Genomic DNA, 9,315 nt, shown 5'->3' on the forward strand with positions numbered 1-9,315 from the left:
GTGCTGGTGTGTTATATACAGAAGCATAAAGTATCATTAGTGTTTACTTTGTCATCAATCATTGTGCAGTGAGACAGGAAAGCAGGGCTTTTTCCCCTGGGGTAGATTTTTCATGACAATTTTGCAAGGCACACATATGCATAGAATTAGAACAGTGATCTATGGCCAGGCTGAAGATATTTTATATTCTATACACTTGTAGAGTGCCACGCTATCAAGTTCCCTTTAAGTTCCCTTTATTCTCTGTGTGCCTCACACACTGTATTTATTGTGTAACATCCACACAAGCTCAGGTTGGTTGCTGACTGGGTTCATCAGCCACTGTGTGCTCCCCATATCTCTAAGGTGGGGACCAGGTGGTATCTGGGGTGCTGAGGAGCTGCTCAGGTTCCACACGTCGCTGCCTGGCCCCAGATAATCTGATCGTGATGATCCTGCTGTACACCAGGCCCAGTGCTGTGCTGTGCCATGTGCCTGGGGCAAGCTGGCTGTCTGGGTACCACTGCAGCACTGAAGAGGTCCTGATGTTGCTTTTGCTGCCCTTTCTTCCCTCCTGGCAGAGCAGGTGTGTTCCTGGGTTAGGAGGTAGAGGCAGTGCCCACTGCTCCTCTGGGATGGATGCACATCAATCCCTAAAACCAACTGCAGGGTCCATTGCCTCATCTCCTTGAAGGCTTCCAGGGACCTCAGAGCAGATCCACCAGCCTTGACCCCACCAGGGTGTAGGGACCAGTTCCACTCCATGCGAGGCAGCTCCCAAACCCAACATGGTCTGAAGGGAGGCGGCTGAACACACCCAGAGAAACCTCTGTGGTTGGCAGCCTCACGAACCAGCCCTTCCCACCTCCCGGCCAGCCCTCGCCACCATGACCCAGCTGAGGTTTGGCTCCCATCAGGGGCATCTCTGCATTTATCTGCTGGCCACCCACCCGAGGAAAGGGCCTGTATTGTCTCTGAGGCAGAGAGAGAGCTGCTGTGTCACTGCAGTGCTGTTGTTTTATCTGGAAAGGGGCTGAGCAGCTTTCAAAGCATGTTTCTATCCGGCCCCTCATGCAGGGGGGACTTGGGGGTCCTCAAAAGGTGCAAATTGCAGCTGCACAATTAAATCATGGGGTGTGTCCCGGCCTCCGTGGTCCCCGAGGCAGCTCAGCCCTAAGGAGGAGACAGTGGCATTACTAATCAGGGCTTTGACCTTTACATGGCTTTTATTTAATACACATTCCACACTTCCCCAAACTCCCATCCAAAACATTGACATTTCCGCTGATAGATTGGGTCAGATTTTGGAGTAGTTGGGGGACTCAATTCACTCTTACAATGGTTAAATTCTTACAGCTAAATGGGCTTATTCAGTTAGTGCAGCAGCTGGTGTGATTTCGAGAAGAAAATAAACATTTCCTTCAAATATTTTGATTGGCAACTGGACAACTGAAGTACTCAAGCTCAGATTGCCAGGGTCCAAAAAAGCAAATGGGGGCTGGACGGCGAGTAAGCGAGGGAAAACCGTAGTAAATCCTCGGAGGCAGCACTACGGAGCAGATGTGTTGAGATGTGCCGGGGAAGGGGACAGCAAGAAGGGGTTTTTAAAGCCCATTTTGAGCTGTGATTCCAAAGGGAACGCAGGGTTCGAGGAGCAGCTTCGCCCACTCCTTGTTCCCTGGCTTTGCTCAGCAGCTGCTTGCTCCAGGTTGCTGTTTGATCCTGGCTGTGGCAGAGGGTCCTTGCTGCTGAGTTAGGTGGTTATGGAGGGTGTTAATGGCCATGTTTTAATTGGATCTCGCTGGGGTTGTTTCAGTAGAGATTTGCTCGCGTGCAGGGCAGGTGCTGGGGCTGTGTGGCTCCAATCTGAAGCAGCCAGGATGGAGGGGCTGCCCTGAAGTGAAGGAGATGGGATGGAGAGGAAACCTTGAGGCGAGGACCAAGATGGAAGGGGCAGTTGTGAGGTGACAGCGCTGAGGTGGAGGGACAGCTGTGAGGCAAAGGAGATGGGATGGAGGGGCAGCCCTAAGGCGAGGACCAAGATGGTGGGGAAACCCTGAGGTGAAGGACATGGGATGGAGGAGAAACTCTGAGGCGACGGAGCCAGGATAGAGAGGGTGCTGAGGTGAGGGGGCTGGAGAGACAATTGTGAAGCAAAGGAGATGGGATGGAGGGGAGACCTGAGGTGAAGGAGATGGGACAGAGGGGAGTCCTGAGGTGAAGGAGATGGGACGGAGGGGAGCCCTGAGGTGAAGGAGATGGGATGGAAGGGAGCCCTGAGGTGAAGGAGATGGGATGGAGGGGAGCCCTGAGGTGAAGGAGATGGGATGGAGGGCTGCCCTGAGGTGAAGGAGACGGGATGGAGGGGAGCCCTGAGGTGAAGGAGACGGGATGGAAGGGAGCCCTGAGGTGAAGGAGACGGGATGGAAGGGAGTCCTGAGGTGAAGGAGATGGGATGGAGGGGAGTCCTGAGGTGAAGGGCACAGATCAGGGGGGCTGCCCTGAGGTGAAGCAGACAGGACAGAGGGGAGCCCTGAGGTGAAGGAGATGGGATGGAGGGGAGTCCTGAGGTGAAGGGCACAGATCAGGGGGGCTGCCCTGAGGTGAAGCAGACAGGACAGAGGGGAGCCCTGAGGTGAAGGAGACGGGATGGAAGGGAGTCCTGAGGTGAAGGAGACGGGATGGAAAGGAGCCCTGAGGTGAAGGAGACGGGATGGAAGGGAGTCCTGAGGTGAAGGAGATGGGATGGAGGGGAGTCCTGAGGTGAAGGGCACAGATCAGGGGGGCTGCCCTGGGGTGAAGCAGACAGGACAGAGGGGAGCCCTGAGGTGAAGGAGACGGGATGGAGGGGAGTCCTGAGGTGAAGGAGACGGGACAAAGGGAAGCCCTGAGGTGAAGGAGACGGGATGGAGGGGAGCCCTGAGGTGAAGGAGATGGGACAGAGGGAAGCCCTGAGGTGAAGGAGACGGGATGGAAGGGAGCCCTGAGGTGAAGGAGATGGGATGGAGGGGAGTCCTGAGGTGAAGGGCACAGATCAGGGGGGCTGCCCTGGGGTGAAGCAGACAGGACAGAGGGGAGCCCTGAGGTGAAGGAGACGGGATGGAGGGGAGCCCTGAGGTGAAGGAGATGGGATGGAGGGGAGTCCTGAGGTGAAGGAGACGGGATGGAGGGGAGCCCTGAGGTGAAGGAGATGGGACGGAGGGGAGCCCTGAGGTGAAGGAGATGGGACAGAGGGAAGCCCTGAGGTGAAGGAGACGGGATGGAAGGGAACCCTGAGGTGAAGGAGATGGGATGGAGGGGAGTCCTGAGGTGAAGGGCACAGATCAGGGGGGCTGCCCTGGGGTGAAGCAGACAGGACAGAGGGTCTGCCCTGAGGTGAAGGGCACATGAGAGAGGGGCAGTGCCGAGGTGAGGGACCCAGGACACACGGCAGCGCTGCGGCCCCGGCCCCTCCGGCCCCTCCGCCCCTTTCCCGCCTCTTTCCCGCCGCCCGCCGGGCGCCCCCTGCTGGCCGCGCCTCCCGCTCCCCTCAGGGGACGCTGCGCGGGCCGCGGCCGCCGCCGTTTTGTTTTTAGAGCGGTTTGAGGGGTTTTATTCGTAGCCTCAGACCGGCCAGGGAAAGCTGGAGCTTTATTCTGAGCCAGACACAGAGCGCCAGGCCGGCGGGGGTGAAAGCGAGCTGGTCACGGCCGCTCGGACGCCTCGTGGCTCTGCTGGGCGTGGATTTCATTTGAGGGGTTTGCGCTGAGGGATTTGCTTTTTGAAGGATGTCAATTCGCGATGGCAGCCCTGCAGAGTGCCCTGGCCAGGGGTTCGGAGCCTGGCAGAGCTGCCTCTGCCCGACCTGAGCATCTCCAGACCCCACAGCCTCGCTGTGCCTTGCCCGTCACACACACAGAGCCCAAAATTAAAACTCTTACATGCTCCTGTCTAAATTAATAGCAGGGACCCACTGCCAAACGGTGCAAGTTCAGGCCAATAAAACGTAGCCTCTAAAAAAAAAAAAAAAAAGAAGCCCTCTTTGAGTGAGTTATAGAGGAAAAAGGAAATGTGCCCTGAGCGCTCGGGTTTGATTTCGATTTGCATTTTATGGAATATTATTTATAGAGCTGTGAAAAGTAATGAAGGAGCGCGGTCTTAGCGCTGGAGATTGTCATCTGGCAAGGCAGCGAGCAGCAATCCGGGTGTTTGGGGGCTGAGGGGGATTTGGGGGCTGCTTTTTCCGCCGAGTTTAAGGGGAGGCATTCAGAAGACAGCACTTTTTCTTTCCAGCCCAGGTGCAGGCAGGATTTCTGCCCCATGGTCCTGTCTCAAGCCGTGATGCTACCGCCACGGGGCTGCGGTCAGGCTGCTTCTTGCTGAGCTGGTCTGCAAACCTCAGCTCCCTCAAACCTCAGTGCCTGGCAGCAGCTGTGGCCGCAGCACGGCTTTGGGACGGGTCCCTGCTGGGCTGTGAAATCAGTGAAATCAGGCTGGGAGCGCTTTTCCCACCGCTGGGCTTTTCCAGCCAGCCCAGCACGGAGCAGGGCCGGCCCTGTGGCCGGGCAGCCGCTTCCACGGGCGCTTTGCGACGCCGGGTGTGTGCAGAGCAGTGTGGCTCGGGACAGCTTTGAGCTGCTCCTCTCTTATCTCGCCCCAAAGCCACAGCCACGTTCACAAACCAGGTGCTCCCCCGCCTTTCCCCTCCGTGGAGCCTGCGTGGGAAGGCAGGCGCTGCTGGGTGCCCGCAAAAGGGCTGCAGGGGAGGGAGGGAGGATCCTCCCCTTCTCCTTCCACTGCTGAAGGACTCACCTGGGATCAGAAGGGAGGTTCAAACCAAATTCCCTCCATACCTGCTCCTCCAGAGTGTGCCTGTGTCACTAGGTAGCTGGAAGGGATTAAATCAAGAGTTTTTTTCCTGGGGAAATGCTTTGGGGCCTGGGACGCCAGCCCTGAGAAGTTAAAAATGCTTCATTGTAATAAATAGATCTAAAACACGCGTCCCTGTGCATGCAGAGCAGCCACACAATCCTCTGGATGTGTGTCTGTATGTATATGCATTTCCAAAACCAACAGTCGTGTTTAGCATACTCACCTCATATTCTCTTACTCTGAGGGATACAAAATCCAGCTGATATGACCAAAAAAAGTCACTTTTGAAGCTGGGTGGCATCCCACTAGCAAAGGAGAAAGGCCCTGCTTTTAACAAGGGGAAAATAGAGGAGGTCTGAAGGACAGAGGTTGAGGTTTCACTCTCTTCTTGGAGAGCAAACCTCACTTCTCTCTGCTTTGATGCACCAAGGCCAGAGGTTCCTGGGCTCTGTCTCAGCCTTGGGACAGCTGAGAGAGCCACAGGAATGCCTCCAGCTCCTCAAAGGAGCTTCTGCTGTGGATTCCCACCACTAACCTGGGTTTCCTGCAGGAGGAAGGGATCCCTTTCCAGTTCTAAGCTGGCTGTGACCCGCTTTGGGTTTAGACCCTCCAGGAAAAGGTGTGGGGTGCTCCATAATCCAATGGAGCTGGGGAACATTCCCACCACAAGTCTCCCTTCCCCCAGCAGAGAGCCTGAATTTCTCACTCTCTTTATGCTCTTGGAAGGAGAAAAATACACAGAGAACTGAAGCAGAGGGATATAGTGGCTCCTGGCTTGGGAGTTTTCAGCTGTGTGTTTATCAGCTCCATCCCCTGATGGTATCAGCACAAACAGGCCACCCACAGAAGGCTTAGCAGGCTGGTCTGGGCTCCAGCTTTTCCTGCCTGTCTCCGTGTGTGTGTGTGTGTGTGTGTATACAGCAGGGATGGATGATCCCAGGGCCCGGCCGTCTGGGGCCGGCCTCCATTTATTTACTACACAGCTGATGTCATGGCTAAACATCTTTTTTCTGTGTTTATGGGGTGTGCTGCTTTAATCTGCCCGAGATGAATAGACCCCTAAGAGAAGTCAGCTTAGCCGTGTCCCTTCTTGGATAGGAAACAACAAATTTTAGGACAGGAAATGGGAGCAACTTAAACAAATGGCTTTAGGGTTTTTATTTAAGTCCCTCAGCTCTTTTCCTTGGCAGACCCAAGAGGTGCTTTCCCTCCTGATTCCTTGGGAACGCTCTAACCACCCCCTCTCCTCCTGCGCCCCGGCAGGCACGTCGGAGCTGAGCCCCTTCTCGGACCCGCGGCAGTTCGAGCGCTCCTTCCCCACGCTGCCGGCGCTGACGGAGACGCGCTTCTCCGACCCGCGGATGCATTACCCCGGCGCCATGTCCGCCGCCTTCCCCTACACGGCCACGCCCTCGGCCACGGGCATCGGGGGCATCAGCATGACCAGCATGCCCACCACCACCCGCTTCCACCACACCTACCTGCCGCCCCCGTACCCCAGCTCCACGCAGAACCAGAGCGGGCCCTTCCAGGCCAACCCCTCTCCCTACCACTTGTACTACGGGACGTCCTCGGGCTCCTACCAGTTCTCCATGGTGGCGGGAGGCGAGCGCTCGCCCACCCGCATGCTCTCGTCCTGCACCAGCGCCTCGGCGGGGAACAACCTGATGAACGCCAGCCTGGGCGCGCAGAACGACGGCGTGGATGCGGACGGCAGCCACAGCAATTCCCCCACCGCCATGAGCACCACGGGCAGGATGGACGAGTCCGTCTGGAGACCCTACTGAGGAGGAGCTCGGCTGGGAACAAAGCCGTGTCGTTGACTTAATCGGCCACCGTGGCTCCTCTTGGGAGCCACCAAAGTGATGCCAAGGGAAAAGTTAAACCAAAGTCTTCCAAACCCAAAGCTAAGGATCCTCTGCATGCAGACATCAAGCGAAGATGGACCAAGACCTTCGTTACATTTCAAGGTGAACACCCACGAGGCTTGAATGTGTCGCTTGATGTGGTTCCTTTCGTATGTTTTAGGTATGTGGATTGTACATAGGGAAAAAAAAACCCCAAGGACGTGTGGAATCAGATGTTTGGTACTCGCAGAACACTTCTCATTCATCTCACACCTCTTCCCCACACGAAGCATTCAGAAGTGAGGAGAATCTCACCCTTCCTCTGCAAAATGGTTCAGAGAAGAGAAGTCACCAGGAAGTCATCCGAGCCATCTCTCTGCCAGTGCTAGAGGACTGAACTTAACTTTAAAAAAAAGGAGAAAAAAAGAAAAAAACCCCATTGTCTCCTGTCCTCCCCTCCCTGCTGGTGAAGGGTCCCTGAGCACCACAGAGCAGTGGGTTTGCAGCACAGCCAGGGGCACTGGGGCTCAGTCAGCCACGTGAACAAGAGCTGTGATGTGATTATTGTTATTATTTGTTGACGACACAAGTTGTATTATTCATTTTGGTGTCACTGTTGTCATTTGTCAATCAGTAACGTGGCTGACCCCGGGCCTGGCTGACCTCTCCCCTCCATGTTTACACACAAGTTGTACTTTTTATGGAGATGTTTTGTTTTGTTTGTTTGCTCTCTTGTCCTGACCTCACCATTCAGCTCTTTGCTTTCCTTAGCAAACCTCAGTGATGGTGGCTGAAGGGAAGGCGGCGTTCAGGACAATCTGAGACATTTGAGATGCACTTCCAAGGGGCTCAGGAGCCTTTGGCACAGCCTTGCATCCGTCCTCCAGGCGTTCCTTCCGTCCCCTCAGAGAGGCAACACTCACAGCTGGTGGCAAAGCTTCACACTTCTGTTCTGGTCCTTTCCCATGTTCTCATCCAATTTTTTATTTTGATTCACGTCTCAGTTCATCCTGAAAGCTCTGAGATCTGGAGAAAGGAGCAGTTTCTACTCCTGGTGGTGGGAATGTTGTGAATTGATGCTGTGCAGCCTCTTCCATCCCCTCACCCTCCTGTCCTTCCCCAGGTGACCTGAGCACGGTGGTCTCGCTGTAGAGGGGGCACTCCATGCCGCTGGTGGCGGTGGCATCAGGTGGTATTTGCAGGAACCAGGTCTGCCAAGCAGCACACACCCTCACAGCTGACACCACACAGATTGCAACCGAACAGTTCCGTGGTGGAGGGGTGCTCTGGGCTCCTCCAAGGCCGGCTCAGGGCTTGGCTCTGATGCACAGCACAGGGTTTGTCACCTCCTGCAGGCCACCTGTGCCCTCTGCTGGCATGAGAACTGGGGCTGGGTTCAGGATTCTTCATGCTGGCAGGGCTGGGAGGGCACAGACAGATTCCTGGGCATCCACAACTGCAGGGCCCAGTGCCCTGCAGGGCCCTCCCTGCAGCCAGAGGACAGCCCCAGTGCCACCAGTCACCACGCCTTTCTTTTTTCCACTTCTCCCATAACCAGAAGAAAATCGATCCCCCAGAGCTGCCCTCCTGGCCCCTGTGCCCCAGCCACACCGTCCCAGCCTTGTCACCTGTCCCCAGCTCCCAGCTGGCAGCCGGCCACCCTCAGCACAGAGCGCTGGAATTGCACTACCACAGCAGGGCTGGAGCAGCACGTCCTGGCTGCCCTGGAGAGCTGCCATGACCACTCCGAGTTCCAGAAGCAACGAAGAACAACTCTTTTCAATAATAATAATAATGATGATAATAATAATTTTTTTTTTTAAATATATAAAAGGCCTTACCCCAGCATAACTGCAACCTCCACTTGCCTTAGCGCCGGCACTCGCCGGCTCTGCAGCTGGACAGGGCAGCCTGTGTTTTAATGCCTTTTTGCATTTGTCATCCTGTCCCACTGGTTGAAAGCACAAAGGAAACAAGGCGTTCCTAGTTGTAGGTTAATTTAAGACTATTTGTAGTAAGTTTTAAAGGAGAAAATAATAAAAAGAATGGCAATGATGTTGTTTTTATGACATATTGTCATGTGAAGGTGTAAATAGATGCACCTCCGTTGTATGCAAGTGGTCATGAGACAGGCCAATGTTTTTTGCTTTGCACTATAATTTGCTTTTTTTTTTTTTAAAAATGCACAATCGCTTGTACAGTAAAGCCCCTTTGTCTGGCTCACAGAATATTTAACTATAAAATCTAATTTTTGGTCTTATTTGTTATAATAATATAATTCTTAAATGTGTTGAAGGATACGATTCTTAATAATGCTTCTAATACTTGTATGTGCAGGGTAAAAGATCACCAGACTAAGGAGATGAGATCAGAGATCTTTGTAGATAAAGAAGGCTAAAGTTGTTGGGTTTTTTAATGGCGTCTTCTGATGGACATTAAAAAAAAATTGCTAGCGATACCAAAAAAAAATGTGGTTATTTGTGTAATACCCCAACCCTACTTGAAGGTAATGCCCTATATTTAATATGTAGCCCAATTTTAAACCTGTAGCACTTGTCACTGGGGAGGGGGGAGGTGGGGAGGGCAGAGGAAGAGGAGGAGGAGGGTCTGCTCCTGGAGAAGGCATCGGGGAAGCTGC

General features: G+C 54.3%; 1 protein-coding gene across 1 annotated transcript in view; it reads left to right on the forward strand.

The window, feature by feature from the left end:
* RUNX3 (RUNX family transcription factor 3) overlaps window positions 1-8,850 on the forward strand; it is a 35,270-nt gene extending 26,420 nt beyond the window's left edge. The window contains exon 5 of the mRNA XM_021534993.3: window positions 6,094-8,850. Within this exon, the coding sequence (XP_021390668.3) occupies window positions 6,094-6,617 (524 nt within the window). The 3' untranslated portion in view covers window positions 6,618-8,850. The remainder of the gene's footprint in view (window positions 1-6,093) is intronic.
* Window positions 8,851-9,315: the final 465 nt, after the last annotated feature.

The sequence above is a fragment of the Lonchura striata genome, chromosome 23 (assembly GCF_050655825.1).
Source record: "Lonchura striata isolate lonStrDom1 chromosome 23, ASM5065582v1, whole genome shotgun sequence".
NCBI classification, from domain to species: domain Eukaryota; kingdom Metazoa; phylum Chordata; class Aves; order Passeriformes; family Estrildidae; genus Lonchura; species Lonchura striata.